Raw genomic sequence first — 16,665 nt, forward strand, 5'->3', positions numbered from 1 at the left:
TCTCAATGATAGACAAAACCTAAGTATTGAAGAGCATGTAAGAGTACAAACTTTTGCATGCAAAACAATGAAATTGAAATTTTCTTTTCTAAATGAAGATTCATTTATTTTAATTTTTTCTTAATTCATAAAATATTTACATTCAAATCTTTAATTAATATTAAGATTTATGAATAATTTATTACCTCTTTTTCTTATAAATAATTTTAATTCATTCATTTTAAATTTTGATGACCGAAAGATAGTACAATCATTGCTTGCTCTATGGGGGTAGGATTATTTATGTTCTTAAGATCATAATGTTAATTAAAATTATTAAATTGAAGGTTAGTTATTATGAATGTGATTATTTTTTTCTCCTAAAATTTTCTAAACTCAATGCGGTGATGGTAAGGAATTAAACCAAAAAAAGGAGAATGGCGATCTGGTAATTAAATAAGAAAAGGAGCGGCAAAAAATAAAGAGAAAGCGTCCACATCAGTGTAGTGAGAAACACGTATCAAACTACAAAAGGAAGAAAAAAAATCTAAACTGAATCTGGCACCTGAGGGCTTCCACGTCATCAAGGTGGGATAAGATATTTATTTTAAAGTCAGGATGGTGGCCGTGGCCGGCACTGGAAACGAACCCATCATCTCATCCCTCAATTCTATGGTCCTCACCCCCTCTTCCCTTTCGCTTTTTTGCCCCCCTCTTTTATATATGGGTTAATATCATGTTTTACCTCTTAACTTGTCTAAAAATATTTGTTGGTACCTGAAATTTTTTTATACTTAATTGGTATCTAATTTTGTATCTCGCCAAATGCATTTCTCCAATTTATTAATGACGTTAATTTTAAAGATTAGCATGTAGTTTGCCTCTTGAATTTGTTCAAAATTACCTAATAGGTAACTAGTGACGGAGTTAGAATTTTTTTAAGGCATAAAATTAAATTATATATTTTTATGATAGTAAAATGTAAATTCATCATTTAATAATCTATACCTTTATAATTTTTAAATAATTAAATCAATTTTTATCATTTTGGGATGCCAAAATGTAATTTTATTATTACTAATTTAAAATTTTATAAATTATAAAAATTTAAATGAAATTTTTCTATTTTAGGAGGGTCACCCTGGCTCCACTATGGTTGATACCTAAACTTTTGTAAATTAATTTATATTTTTAAAAGATTTTTAATTTTTAATTTTGTTCATACTAAGAAATTGCTATGTGTCACTATAAAATACCCATTAATATCACGTTAGTACAAGTTAACGATATTAATGACATCATTATTCTAATTTATTTTATTTTTGCATATAAGAGATTTGGATTTCAATATTTGAATCCATTATCCTTTTACTTTTAAAAATTTTATTTATTTTCTTAAATTTATTTAAAATATTTTTGGAAGAAATTTAAAAATATTATTATACTCGATAAATGGGGATATTTAGCGGATTTAGATATTTAATGGATAGTTTGATTAAATCAAAATTGGATTAAAATAATAATAATCAAATTTAATGCTAAAAATAAATGAAGGATTAAAATTTTGCAGATATGACATGTTGGAATATTTTCAAATATTTATAGTGTTCCAATAACTATAAATGAAAGAGTGTAAGTAATTAAAAGTTATATTGTTGGTTATTGATCAAAGAGTTATGATTATTCATAATAATAAGTTATATCACTTGATTTTGTAATAAAAAAATTAAATAGTTATGTTTATTTAAGAGATATTACTTAAATAGTTGTATCTCTTACTTTAATAATTGCATCTATTTAAGAGGTATTAGTTGAATTATTATGTCTCTTTAAAAGATGTGATTATTCATAAAACATGTACCTATTAAAAGTTATATTTTAGGAAGAGTCACGAGGATTCCTATAAATAGAAGTGAGATTTTATTTAGATGATATATAAAAATTTCTCATCAAAAGTTCTTTTTATTCTTCTTTCATTTAAACTATAGTTTGTTTATCGAAATTCCTTATGAAATTAATTTTCTTGTTATATTTTGCTCGGTACGCAATGGACTATTTTTGTTTGTGTAAAACGCAAATAGTCACTTGGCCTCATTATATTCTCGATGTTCATTTGCTTGAAACTCATTTACACACCAAGTATAGGTGGGGGGCAAATAGAACCTTGAAGATAGTGCCTTGAGACACGCTTTGGAGCCTTGTGCTATTGATTCGTTTTGCTGTTCAAGTTATTGTTCGTGTTCCATTTATGTGTTTGAGATATTTCTTACTAAAAGTTCATACTAACAATATATGAGAAAAAAAATTGTATAAAACTATGATTCCACGTCATCTCTATCCCTTTCCAATAGGAGTATGGCAAATCAGATTTTTTCTCTTAATTTTCAACCTTTTCCTCTCAAAAAATTCAAATCCAACTAAAAATACAAAATCAGGAGAAAAAATCTAATTTATCATGCACCTATTGAAAAAGAATAAGGATAATGATAGCATATAATCATAATTTCATATAATCCCTTCTCAACAATATATATATTCGATTTGGGTTATCCCTAATAAAAACATTAAAATAGTTGTATTAAGACATTAAGAATGGCATTGGGAAAATCCTACAAACTAACGATCACAATTGGCAAGACAAAACAGCAAAGAAGTAAAGAAGATTTGATAAACCACAGGAGCCAATATAATAAAAAAAAATATAGTGATTTTATCATGATCTGCCTTGGAAATTATTATCCCAACATTACAAAATAACATCTTATTTCTTAGATCAAGTAGCAGAAGCGGCTTTCAGTGCTTTCTGTCGGACGACCTTAAGAACCTCAACCAGTATGTGGTTGGGAGCCATTGTCTCTTTCACCAAAGCTAAATGGTTTAGCTTCGTCACCCAAGAGTGTAGCAGTGGGGTCTTCTCCGAGTCTACCATTTTAATCCCAAGGACCTCTTCCATGGCAACATGGAAGCTAAACACTGAACATATTACAAAGTCAAGGTATCCCACGTTGTTGTCGTCTGGGAAAATGTCCTTCACTCCCTCCTCCAATACCTTTATTGTCTCCAACATCTTGTTTATGTCTTTTTCTTGTTCTTCTCCATCAGATTTCAAAACTTTAACCATTGTCTCAAACAACTACACCCAATAAAATATGAAATTAATTAAAATGATAGTGAACATCCATTGTTTTTAAAGATATTGGTGTATATTCGTACCTGCGACTGATGAATGAAGGTAGCCCAGAAGCGAAGTTGGCTCTTTTTGTAGGGATCAGCAGGCAAAATTGGGGGGCCATTTTTCCAAGTTTCTGATATGTATTCAATGATGACAATCGACTCAACAATGGGATTTCCATTGTGAACAAGTATTGGAAGCCTTTGGTGAATAGGATTGTACTTGAACACCAATGGACTTTTGTTAAACATATCTTCTTCAACATACTCGTAGGATACGCCTTTAAGCTTGAGTGCCAACTCTACCCTTTTTGTGTATGGACTCGCCCATATTCCGAGTAGCAGCACTTTGTTCTGCTTCTCCATCCCACACCTTTAGTTGGACATGGCGTCCATGTGAACAACTACTTATTCAGTCCACCTCTCTCTTGTGTTGAACATAGAAATTAAAAAGAAAGTCAACTTGCTGAATAGAATAACGAGTTTAGTTAGCCAGGACAATGTGAACTAGATCCAATCTACGTTTCTTCACATGACTTCATAATCTCGTTGATGTAGGGATTAATCAATTATCTTGGTTATAAACAATGATGTTTAATCTATCCAGTCGGATCGGTACCAAAAGGAGTACCGGTTCAGGTAATGATTTTGAACCGATTAGATCAAATACTATTAAACTATTTTTTAAATTTTAATAATTTTTTAATCAAATTGGTCAGACCGAAAAACCGATGACCTGATTGATTCGACCATCGGTCTGGTTCTAAAAATATTAGTTATAAGTTATTATATATTTTAGAGATAAAAGACTAGAGACTGTATAATTAATGCAATGGATGAGCCTTCATAGGCCGAGTTAGGTTGAGTTTGTGTATGATATTAACATATTTTATACTTGACTTAATATAACCCAACTTATAGGCAACTCTTTCATATTTTTTGAAAACTATTTATATTATTTTTAGTTCAATATTTGATAGTTTTATATAATTTTCTATTTATTAAAATTATATATATATATCCATTTTACCATTTTACATATTTTAATATATTTTTAATATTTATATTATAATATTATATATTACTATAGATTTAATTTTTTTATGTAGGATAAATTACATAATATATATAATATATTAAAAATTTAGAAAATATACCGGGATTAAACTCAAATATTCAAGGCCATTTTTAAAATCTAGCCCATAGTCAAAATTTATACTAACCTTTATTATATCAACAGTCACTCAACTTTGATTCCAATAATAAAATAGTCATTTAACTTTCAACTCAGTCATCAAACTTCAAAAAAATAACAAGTCAGTCACTAATGGTCGACGACGACAGTTAATAACAAAACAGGTGATTGATTTGTCACTTTTCGATAACGTTAGTGATTGATTTGTTATTTTTTTAAAGTTTAATGATTGAATTGAAAATTGAGTGATTATTATGTTATTAGAATCAAAGTTAAGTAACTAATAGTGTAATTTAACCATACAATTTACTAGCAACCCAAATAATGAATAAGTCGGTTTATCGAATTTCAGCTTTTGTTCCAACTCAAAAGGGAGCTCATGGACTCCCCTTAAAATCGTTAGAAGAGCGAAATTAGTGTGATGTGGTGATTCTATATCCATAAAAGTTTTGAATTTGCATTAATAGCTTCAAAGAGTATTTTTAGATAAAAGATTTAGTTTCTTTTAATTTTAACAAATTTATCTATTCAGCAATTGTAATATTATTGTTTGAACAAATGATTATTTTATTATATTATTTGAAATTTGAATTTAAGTTTTTTTTGTCATATATGAATTTGATTTTAATATTTACTTTAATATTAGAGTTTTTTCAGTTCGAAATTTATTTATTTTTATCAATTTTAATGTTGAATTTAGTATTCAAATATTTTTATTTCTTTATTAGATCATATGTTAAATATTTGTTGAATCTAATATCAAATTAAGTAATTAAATCAAATTTAGTAACCAAATAAGATACACTAAAAAAATATAAGAGCTTAATTAATTAATAATAGCCGCACCGGAGCGAGAGACGCCACTCTCGGCAGCACCCGTTATAACAAAACGAAGCCCTATCCACAAGTCGCATCGTGAGGAGGAAGACAAAAGAAACCGCCGGTTTCGCTGTCGTCGAAATCACCGCTGTCATCACTTTCACATATTTGATCTTCCAGCACCGCCGCCTGCGCCTCTACTACCAGTGAGAATACCTTGTCTCCTTTCCTTTAATTTCTACGCTTCAGATCTTTATCTATGTTTCCCGATTATTCTAAATTTTAGCGTTTTTAATTTATTTAGTTTAAAATTTCGATTTAGCTTCAATCTTTTCTTTTTCCTCTAAAAAATAAGAAAAAGAATTAAGGTGAGATCTATCTGTGTTTATTTCGTTGTAATATTTATAAAATTTTATAATATTTTCTGTTAATGCCACTATGCAGTATCAATTAAGCATTTTTTTACATTTATTTCTAATTATAAATTTAGCGAAGCATTTAATTTTGTTTAGAACTTTCGAGAAGGATTTTGATGAGGTGAAGAAACTATGCCAAGCAATTCAGGAAGAGGATACCCTACAAATGGTTCCATCTATGTTTGTAATTTACCTGAGGGAACTGATGAAAGTATGTTAGCCGAGTATTTTGGAACCATTGGCTTGCTAAAGGTATTCATAAAGCTTTGATGTAAAAACAAAATGTGTGCAGTTGTTTGTGTTATCTGCCACTTATTGTCGTATTTTTGCTGATTTTATAGAAAGATAAGCGAACTGGTCGACCTAAGGTATGGTTATACCGAGATAAAGTGACAAATGAGCCAAAAGGTGATGCAACGGTTACTTATGAGGATCCACATGCTGCGTTAGCTGCTGTTGAATGGTTTAATGACAAGGATTTCCATGGGAGCACAATTGGTGTTTTTATGGCAGAGAGTAAGAGTAGTAATGCTGGTGTAGATGTTCCAACTGCAGCTGCTGATGGTGGTGGATTTGAGGACGATGCAGCAAAGGACATGGATGGGGGTGGTGGAAGGGGTAGAGGTCGGCTTGATTCTTCAGGGAAGATGTGGCAACAGGAGGGAGATTGGCTCTGTCCGAATACAAGGTCTGTGATGTGATATTGGTGAGCAGCTTCTTCTTGCTCTTTTTATAACTTTTCCTTCCAGTTGTCTTTACCTCTGATTGTTTTGTCCATAATTCATATAATATATATTTTTTCTGGTTGCAGTTGTTCCAATGTCAATTTTTCATTTCGTGGTGTGTGCAATCGATGCGGAACTGCTCGACCTGCAGGTACATCTGGTGGCGGAGGGGCTGGTGGTCGTGGGCGGGGTCGTGGTGCTCCTGATTCTGGAGGTCATGGCCGAGCAGTAGCTGCTACCGGTGGACTTTTTGGCCCAAATGATTGGCCTTGCCCTATGTATGACTTCTAATGCTCAAGTGAAATATTTATTTTTTCTGGTCTTTGTGTGGTCGTAGGGAAGTCAATATTTCCTTTTAGTTTTTCTGTTTATTTGGTATAAAGGAGAGCACTACTGCTTGAACCTGAGATCTCTAGCCTAGCATGCCCCCTCTCTGGCTACTTGAGCTAAGCCAAAGGGATGTCTTTAATATTTTGCTGTATTGTGCAAATTGGTTCGGAGCCACTAGGGATGGTTTTTATGGTGCTTTAAATGTTTTAACATTTCTAACTCTACCAATGTTAAGAAATGCTGGTGTGTTTTTATATTTGAATACAAAGTCATCTTTTGCGCAATGTTATTTATGTCAATTCTTTGAATTTCTGTTTAACAGGTGTGGTAACATCAACTGGGCTAAGCGTATGAAATGCAATATTTGCAACACTAATAAACCTGGTCACAATGAGAGCGGTGTGAGGTATTGATAAGTAATTGATATATTTGAATCTTAGATACAAATTGAAACCTCGTGGATATTTTCATTGAAAAATTGATCTTTTGTCTTTGTATTGTTGATTTACTTTTCTAGGCTGGCTTTGTGTAGTTTGATCATTTGCTTCATTTCATTCTAATTGTAAGAGTATCCTTGAGGTGATTTTGACCTTTAATTCATATATGAATAAGTCATCAATCTTACAAGTGTGTCTTTTTTCTCTGATTTACCTTTTGGTTTTGGATGGGCATTTGTATTAACTCGTTTCCTCAATTTCTCTTTTTTCCAATGATTTCTCTTTGGTATCTTTTTATCTTTTCTGAGTTATGGTGAGAAGGCTGAGAACCATGTTTCATTGACAGTATTGATATTGTTGCCTTTGCTATTGCCAATCAAGCATGAGACACCCCCTTTTGTTCTTCAACTTCGCCAATACATATAAAGTTGCTAAAACGTGGCTTTGCTTACTGATCCTTTTTCCAAAACAAACTTGTACCACACTCCCTCTACTGGAAGGAGATTGAAAATAAAAGAAAATTCCAATACACCAGCTAATTCTTCCATTTTCCTGTACTTCATCTCTTTCATAGTTGAGCAATTCTTTTTTCATGATTAGAGGGCACACAACGGCCTGGACCACAAACTATTCTTTCCTTTGTCATTATTATTTTAAGTATTTCACTGAAAAATATTTTTCAGAACAAAAATGGCTTATGCTTTGAGTTTTGTTTGCTGTGCATCAATTTTGCTCCTTGATATGTAGTCAGGCAGGCAGTTTTTTTCTATTTCTTTTTGTTTTTTTTTCCTCTTGAACTCCTTTTACTACTTTCTTACTATTTATTTGAGCCAATGTCTTGGAACTCTGGTGTCCATCATTTTTCCTTAAATATGTTTGTCAATTATTTTGCTTTGCGATGATACTAAGGGCTTGATATGCTGGTTAGACCCTATTTTATTGGCTTGATTGGGTTTTGTTAGTACAACTGGTATTCAACTTTCTAAAGTTTGTTCCATCATTTTCTCCTTAGCTACTCATTACCGTTATTTGAACTTGGTGGAATTTGTTGTGCAACTGGCTATCTACTGAGCAAGAAGATTCCTAAATTTAGTTAGTTAGACATTCACTTCATTTGAGGGAAAACTGAAAATAAATGTAGTTTCCTCTTATTACCTGAATTGCATACATTCTCCTACAAAGTGCATTATTCCTTTTAAATGGTTTTACCTGATTCTGTACTGATGTTCTGGAGTAACTGCCATTACTGCATAGGCATTCTTGTTATGTGCTTTCACGGTATTCTTCAACTTGTTAATTAATTTTATTATTAGAGCATTGGATTCATTTCCTCTTCCGTGTTCTTTTCTTTTAATTTTATTCACATCTCATTGATTTGACACGTTTGATGGAGTGAAATGCTAGTTTGTTTATGTCATTTTACTACAGTATCACTGAGCTTTCACTCCTTCTACCCTTCAACTTTTACTACTATGTGCAAAGCATCTTACGTTTGCTTTAAACCTGTGGCTAACAGAGGTGGACGTGCTGGTGGTTACAAAGAACTTGATGAAGAAGAGATAGAGGAAACAAGGCGACGTCGACGTGAGGCAGAAGATGTAATAATACATCTCTGTTATCATTACTTGAAGCTTAGTTCATTGAATATCTTAATTTGATGGTAATTCTTTATGTGTAATCTCAGGATGATGGTGAGATGTATGATGAGTTTGGCAATCTCAAGAAAAAGTTCCGAGCAAAAACACAACAAGCTGAAGCTGCTCGAGTGCTACCAGGTTCAGGCCGTGCTGGCTGGGAGGTTGATGAACTAGGTATTGGGTTCATTATGTTGACAACTACTTCATTTGGCGATGCATTGTTTTAGATACCGATCGTCATACATGTCAAGGTTATTTAATTAACTGGACAAACTGGAAATGAAAGATATAGGGTCCTCCTAGTTTAGGTTTCTAGGCTCCATATTAGTTGGACTATATACATATGGGTGGTGACCACATTTCATATCATATTTAGCCCAGATAAGTACTCATTGAAAACTTTCATATAGGTGTAGTTCACTTTTATTCAACCTAAAGAAAACAACTCTTTTCTAAATTTTTACCCTGTAAAGAAAAGGTGTTTTTTTTCTCGATTTAAATAAAACAAGGTATTTACTTAAACCTTCTGCAGTGTTTTGATGTTTTGGAGTATCATAATGTTGTAGTAAAAGTGGGTATCTGGCAGGTGTAATTGACAGGAATGGAAGAGAAAGAAGCATAGATAGAGAGAGTAGCAAGAATAGAGAGCGTGAAGATAGGGAAAGACGCCGTAGCCGAAGTAGAGAGAGGGATAGGGGAAAGGATCGGAGGCGTGATTATAATTATGAGCGAGATAGAGACCGAGACCGAGACCGAGACCGAGACCGAGACCGGAGCAGGTACTTTGACTGAGAAAGGAAGAATAGGAATTTTGAAATTGTTAACTTGATTTGCAGTGCTGTTTCTAAGCTTTTCTGGTAGTCTTTTTAACAGAAGAATAGGAATTTAACATTCTTGAAACTCCGGACTACTTTTATCTCTGTATTCAAATGTGTAAAATTTCAAACATTTCTTTAAGACATCAAAATGGTTTTTATTACCGTGAGATGATTTCTCAAGAAATATCAAATTTCTTTAAAGGTGTGATTGATGATGTTTGTCATTTTAATAATAAATTAAAATTATTCAAAATTAAATGAAATGTGTTTAATTCTAAAATTAATTTAATTTTAATATTTACCGTTTTAATAATGTTTTAATATTTAAAAACAATTCTACATAAATGAAATGAACTTTTATTACAACTCAAAACAATTCGTAAATATGAGAATACATTTTGGATATGTGAACATAGTTTGGAATATGAGTATTTTTTAATATTTATTTCATTTTAAAAAGATATTACTTTGTGATAAATAAGTATCAAAATACAATTTTGAAAAGAAAAAGGAAGATAACCCAGGGTTGCGTTTTCTTCCTTTCCAATACTTACAAACACAAATACTATGGTAGATCTGATTTATTATGAACAATATTAAAATTCTATTATGTCAACTCAAATGGTTTTCATACGAGTTTTTCCAATAATTGACCTCAGAACCTAGGTTACTCTCTCTTGTGTGATTAAATTGATAAAAAAATGTATAAATATGTGTAAATGGATGCATGTATCATATAATTGTTAGTATGCGAACTATTATTTCTACGCAGGTTTTTTTTAGTTTTCTACAATTAGAAAATCTTGTGAGTTGAAACAAATTAGGAATCTTGTAAGGAAAACTGAAACAAAGACGTTGGACTAGGTGATCGGAAAAGTCGACAACCCTTAAGAAACTTTGGATTTCGCTTGTTTTTTATTTATTATTTGATATTTGTTTAATGTGAACCTTTAAACTTTTAATGTGATTCATGGAAAGTTGGATTTTGAAAATAAGATCAAATTCTTTAAGAATTGAAAAGTCCTACATTTTTCATATCTCAAAGTTGAAATTTTGGGTTTCAAAAAAAAAAAAAAAAAATCCTTATTTGACCCAAATTTGAAACTTTCAATTTTGTGATTTTGGTTTGTCTTAGATTTTTCTGAAAGACTACTAAGTAGACATTGTTTTGGAGTTTTGAGCTTAAGAATCATGGATTTTGTCAAAATCATATGTTAGGGCTTCCAAAATCGATCTTAATTTAAAAACCCAAAAGTCAACTTCCAAGCATTCTTTTCCCATTTTTTTTTTAACTTTTAGTTTATGATGAAAATAAGTGTTGGTTGAAATCAGACGAATTTATTTGGATGAATGATGGCATGGTCAAGTACTTAGAAAATTTAAAAATCCAAAGTATGTTTTTGGGTAAATTTTGTAATTTTTCTTTTTCTTAGGACGGAACTATAAAATTCTTTGGCTAGTCAGAGTCAATTTTATTTATTTAATTGTTAGATAGATATTTTGATATCAAGTATAAGTATTGTTCCAAGTAGTATAAAATATTGATCTCACAGAGAACTATTACTAATCAAAAGTCAATCACCAAATATTACTCTAGAACCTATCCAAATTAGCCAATAATAAAATTAATTTAAAAGTAAACAAAATAATCAATACAAATTAAATCAAATAAACAATCAATAGTAAAATCTTAGGACTATAATTTCATCCAATCGTTAGCTAATTGATCTATGTCCACCCAATTTATTCTAATAGAGTTTGTTATTAACTTGGGGAATTAAATTTCTCTTAATTCTCTTCCGAGCAATTAAAGAACTAATTTAATTTAACTATTGTGCTATATTCTTATGCCAATAATGTAGACCAAATTGATTAAGAACTACCCCAATTATGGCTACCCAAGGTAATCAGGTATATTCCTATCCTAATTACAAATCACGGTTTGACCCATCTTATTAAGACCAAAAGTTATTCATTTTAGAAAAGTCATCTTCTGATTTTTTTAGGTTTTGTCAAACTAATAGTTGACTAGGCTATTATAAAAAAAAGAACAAGGATGAATAAATAATCTAAACTCCATCAACAATTAAAAAAAAAGATAGAAATAGATAACATTCAATTAACTAAACATGATACATTGTAACCCTAGAAAAGAGATTTAGTTCATGGAGAATTTGAGAAAATTAAAACAATAAGTAGACATAATAAAAGGAAACAAGAATGAAGAATGTTGGAGAAACTCCATCTTTTCATTGAAATTCGTCAATTCTTGATGTGTGAAAGCTTGGGCAGCTCCTTTTCTTTTCTCTTCTCCCTCCCCTCTTTTTGTTTCTTTTTTCCCTTTTTTAACCCCTAAAAATTGTAACTTTTGAAAAACTATCAGGTATGTGTGCCACTCTAACGAAAAATCTTTTCGTTGGAGCGAAAAGTCGTTTGTTTGCTTTCGTTAGGACAGAGACATTTTCCATTGGAATGGAAATATGCTTATGTCAAGCTATTATTTCACATGCTTTGTTGGACCTACATTGGATAAGAACACATCGAAAAATATTCCCATTTAACATTATAAATATATAGTTAACTTAAAACATCAATGAAATAAAATTCCTATAACAAAATTAAATTATAAAACAAAGTAAAAATCCTACTAAAATAAGGAATAAATAACTCTAAGATATTAGAGTTATCACACCTCAAACTTAGAGTTTTTCTAGTTCCTAGAAAAAGAAAAGGACACTCACTACTACGTACCCTACTTAGATTAGTTAGTCCTAATCGTTGTCAGAAATTGCCTCAATACCTCATATCAAAATTAAGTTCAAGATCTGAAATTCTAAATTTCCTACTACAATTGATACTTATTATGTATCTGTGTGTGAATGTTTCAAATCTAGCAATTAAGACAAATCGAATTACAATGAGTTAAACGTTATTGAAAAAAAGTCTCATATGTCTGCTTCTCAATCTATCTTTCTATTAATGCATGATAAAACTTAGTTAAAGGTCAATAGGACTTTACTCGGCTTGTAACGTAAGCTCGAGCTAACATATGGATGAAGAGTCAATTTAGGCTCAAACTCTAGGCACTAGTTGCTTATGGATCAAATATAAGCTAAATGTACATTCCCCACTTCCCCATATTAAACACTTAACTCATGTTCAACTTCATCTTTTACGCTCACCTCCTTGTCTCTCCATTCTTCAAAGACAAAACAAGATATAAAGGTAACATAACTAACACAAAACTCCACAAGAAAACTAAATAGACGAAGCACTCAACTAAAGAAACAATGAAACAACTCACTTTTGCTTTTTTTTTCAATGATAACATAAGTGCTTTCATTTATTTTTTTTTCCAATTTTCCTTTTTTTTCTATTTTTTCATTTTTACTTTAAAAAACAAAAACAAAGAAAAAATACACAAAAAAAATCATGCTTTATCCTCTCTTTAATCAAAAATATCCACATCGATGTCTTTATCTATCCCAATCAATACTTTAAGTTAAAAAGATATACCCATTAAGAGCTAACACTTAAAGTAAACAAACAAATGACTGAGAACAGTTCAACATTAAGGCTTAATTTCGGTTAGGCTATAAGTTAAACATTACTTATAAAGGGTGAATGCATAAAGAAAAGGGTATATAAGGCTCAAAAAAGGGTACTAGAGGTATTTATATATGTATAGTTAGCTTGAAAGGCACAAATGATCCAAGCAATGCCTAAATCATTCCTTCAACTAAGTTTCACCTATGATTTCACCTCAAGAAGAAATCAGACAAATTTTAGGCTCAATTTCAATGACATTTACAAACACATGTAATTAGTCATTAGTAAACTACTAGATTGAAATATGTGCACAAAATTATAGGGCAATAAATGCTGGATCTAGTGGCTCGAGTGTAGTGTATTTGTTTGTAAACTTGTAATTTTTTTGAATAGATTGGTTAATAAAACAAATTCATTGATTACATTAACATACTTTGTATAATTGTCCTCATATGGTTTTTGCACGCAAAGTAAAATGAAAGCAAATGTTGCACATTGATTGTCTAATGTTTAAACTAATACTAAGTGATATTACGTGGTCGGATCGTAATACAAAAAGATGACTTATATTAATAGACGAATCTAAGCATGTCTTTAGTCTAATTGGAAATGAACAAACAGATTGAAAGACTAATATGCCGTCTATCAAGTCTAATTGTGGAGATGCTTTGCCTTAGGCATTGGAGTCCCAAAAGATAGAAACATAGGTGTGACTGACTAGACTGACAGTACATCGGACAGGACCTAAGAAGAATAGATCCTAAATCCGTTTAGGGGATTATTCACTTATTATGTTCATAGTGACATACCTAAATCCTGAGTGGATGACAAACTATGTATATGTGACTCGTACATTTTGATGTAAGTAAAAGTCTGAGTTCGAATAGATAAGGAATCGAAAGCTAGTGTATTGGTGTATAACTTTTGCAGTATGTAGCGTCTTTCACAATAGTGGAATTTATAGCCCGAGGCATGGGTAAATGATATCCTCTCATTGGCATTACATGGTTGATGAAAAGTAAACATGACCATGGGTTGTTCGTCTTTATGATGAATGACTTTATTACTATTTGATAATAATTGACTTTTCATGAAGGAAGATGTGATGGTTACCATGAGATAAAATAGGATCATATTGGGAGAACGAATATTATCCCAAAGAGATTAAGGATATCCTATGAGGGTAACACACTAATGGCAAGGTCATTGGACGAGCACTAATCGAGTTACTTTCGTAATGGTATGCCGTTAGGGAGAGCTCAGTCACAATACTACAGTGGAATGACTTCGTGACTAAATGAGTTTACAATTAATAGGCGAAAAGCTAGAACTTAATTATAAATCATTTGAGCTTCAATTGCATATGTCTAATTGGTCCCTTCACTAGCTTCTTGAAACCAAAAATGAATTGCATGTTAAATCAAATAAACAAAAATGATGAAATGGAGAAATAGGAAACATTTGAAAATGATTAAGGTTTTCTCTAAAATGAAAATGGAGAAATGAAATCATTTGGAAATGAATGTGGTTTCTCCAAATTGAAAATGAAAATGAAAATGAAAATGAAAATGAAAATGACTTGAGGAATGAATTTATTTTTTCAAAATAAATAAAGTTTGAAAATGGAAATAAATCATTTGATCATAGTAAACTGTTGAATGTGGAAACATTAAATATATTTTCTCATAGATTTTTTCCGGTAAAGTCGTCATGATTTTAATGGAATTAGAATTGGGTTGAGAAAATTATTTAATTGGAAATATATTGAAGTTTATTTTTTGGAAATAGAAAAACAAATATTTTGTTGGATCAATTATAAGTATTGGTTTAAAAGCACAGAAAGTACTTGTAATTGGACCCGATATGGAAAAGACCCAAAAACCCTTTATGTAACAAAGGGGGATGGCAAACCCTAGTATCATTAACTAGGGTTTTCGCCCACTACATTCTAGTTGAACTAGAATTTCATTTTTCTAGTTGAAACAAACTTCTACAATTCAACAAGGGTTCTACTTTCTCTCCCTGACATTGGTAAAGCTATTAACACAACTTTCTGGTATCGTTATTCCGCTAAAAAATAAAGAAACTTTTATTCTCTAAGAATTAAATATATTTTCTGGAATAACTATTTTGTTGGTTTCTATTTGAGAAGAGTTTTTTTTATTTTCACATAAAGAGAAGAAAATTATTTCTAGTTCTGTGTTTGATTTGAATTGTTCGAGCCCACATTTGAAGCAGTTAGTGGTACGAGAATAGTGGAGAAGATCGTTTGGTTGAAAGCCGGGAATGACAAAGATCTGTCTATCTGAAAACACAGGTGTGAATTCAGGCTAGGGTTTATTGCTATAAATATCACAAACCGGGTCGATTTTCAAAATTTTTATTTTTCGTTGTGTAAGAAAACCGTTTTCTAACCAAATTTTTTCCAACAATCAATTGCAAGAAAATAACACAGAATTTGCAAAATGCGAAACTATCTTTTAATTCGAAAGTATTGACGCTTGGTGTATCATCATCGAACTAGAACTAACCAATCATTTTTAACTAAACATGCAAACTAACTAAAAACCAAATGACACAACTAGACACTAAAAAATATGCATAAAATGATGACTATATCTATCCTTTAAACTTAAATAACCACATTGTCCTCAATGTGAAAGACACAGTCATAAATAAGAAACTTCAAAAATAAATTTCACAACTAAAAGTACAAAAGAAAAGGAAAAATAACTCCTCTAATCATCAGCATAGACCTCATCCTTATGAGGAAGCAAATGATCATCGAATCCAAAAGGAGATGGATTTAGAGTGGGGAAAGTAGCCATATCCTCTCCCGTCGCATGAGCCAAACTGTTGCTTCTCGCATGGTCGCTAGACGAGATCTGTTGTGGTGGTGCTGCTAGCTCTTGGAGGTTCCATTGTGGCTCCCTTACCAACACTTGTAATAGTTATTTTAGGTCATTTCTGCATTTAATGAGTCTGGCATCTAAAACTTTTATAATTAAATATTACATTTTTGGTAGTAGTTGGTTAGAATTAAAAGCTAATAAAAACAAGTGTTTTTACACAATTTCTACTATGCCGATGACCCGTAAGGCTGATTCGAGCCTTGTGAGTGAGTAATAAGTTAATTAAGTGTGTATGATACTATTTGAGGTCCAAGAATGCAAGGAATAATGACCGGGCTGTGACACAAGGAGCCCAACAAACTAATAACGCTACCAATGGCCTAAAATGCAATTGGCATTGTGACGAGGAAATGGGAAGACATTGCATGGTGTCGACGTTGGGACAAGAAGCATTACCAGGTCCCAACGATGAAACTTGGTGTGGAAGAAAATGGTTGATTTCTTAGGACGACACAATTGGGAAATTTTCATATTTGGACCCTAGCTTTTAGCAAAATATGTTATTCATTGGTATATAAGTGTATCTCGGGATGCTTGGTTACCAAGTAGGTCGTTGCCTATATAAGCAACCTTAGGGCCACAGAGGTTGTAAGTTGTTTTAGACCTAGACAATTTTCTATTCAGTTTTAGTTTTCTTTTATTTTTATGTTTGTGTAGTCAGAACTATTTTATTCCGA

At 31.4% G+C, this 16,665-nt stretch overlaps 2 protein-coding genes across 4 annotated transcripts; one reads left to right on the plus strand and one right to left on the minus strand.

Moving 5' to 3' along the window:
- Positions 1–2,670: 2,670 nt before the first annotated feature.
- Positions 2,671–3,543, minus strand: LOC105787280 (glutathione S-transferase U9). The gene is made up of 2 exons (XM_012613674.2): positions 3,193–3,543; positions 2,671–3,112 (listed from the first exon to the last, which is right to left on the minus strand). Exons 1-2 carry the CDS (start codon positions 3,514–3,516, stop codon positions 2,753–2,755), a joined length of 684 nt encoding a protein of 227 aa, XP_012469128.1. The 5' UTR covers positions 3,517–3,543; the 3' UTR covers positions 2,671–2,752.
- A 1,573-nt stretch (positions 3,544–5,116) lies between these two features.
- LOC105785574 (transcription initiation factor TFIID subunit 15) lies at positions 5,117–9,728 on the plus strand. Of its 3 annotated transcripts, none has more exons than XM_052633201.1 (8): positions 5,117–5,370; positions 5,660–5,832; positions 5,922–6,268; positions 6,392–6,583; positions 6,958–7,041; positions 8,589–8,670; positions 8,757–8,883; positions 9,296–9,728. In XM_052633201.1, the coding sequence occupies exons 2-8, from the start codon at positions 5,713–5,715 to the stop codon at positions 9,499–9,501; spliced, it is 1,158 nt and encodes a 385-aa protein (XP_052489161.1). In that variant the 5' UTR covers positions 5,117–5,370; positions 5,660–5,712; the 3' UTR covers positions 9,502–9,728. The 3 variants fall into 3 exon arrangements, with proteins under 3 accessions (XP_052489161.1, XP_012467140.1, XP_012467139.1); XM_012611686.2 differs by having other exon boundaries at positions 5,119–5,370; positions 5,690–5,832; XM_012611685.2 differs by having other exon boundaries at positions 5,124–5,370; positions 5,677–5,832.
- Positions 9,729–16,665: the final 6,937 nt, after the last annotated feature.

This window comes from Gossypium raimondii, chromosome 1, assembly GCF_025698545.1.
Source record: "Gossypium raimondii isolate GPD5lz chromosome 1, ASM2569854v1, whole genome shotgun sequence".
Classification (NCBI taxonomy): domain Eukaryota; kingdom Viridiplantae; phylum Streptophyta; class Magnoliopsida; order Malvales; family Malvaceae; genus Gossypium; species Gossypium raimondii.

Coding starts and splice junctions, on each gene's coding strand:
- LOC105787280 (XM_012613674.2), bottom strand. CDS start 3,516: ATGGAGAAGCAGAACAAAGTGCTGCTACTCGGAATATGGGCGAGTCCA. Junction 3,113..3,192: donor CCTTCATTCATCAGTCGCAG/GTACGAATATAC, acceptor TATTGGGTGTAG/TTGTTTGAGACAATGGTTAA.
- LOC105785574 (XM_052633201.1), top strand. CDS start 5,713: ATGCCAAGCAATTCAGGAAGAGGATACCCTACAAATGGTTCCATCTAT. Junction 6,584..6,957: donor AATGATTGGCCTTGCCCTAT/GTATGACTTCTA, acceptor TCTGTTTAACAG/GTGTGGTAACATCAACTGGG. Junction 8,884..9,295: donor CTGGGAGGTTGATGAACTAG/GTATTGGGTTCA, acceptor GGTATCTGGCAG/GTGTAATTGACAGGAATGGA.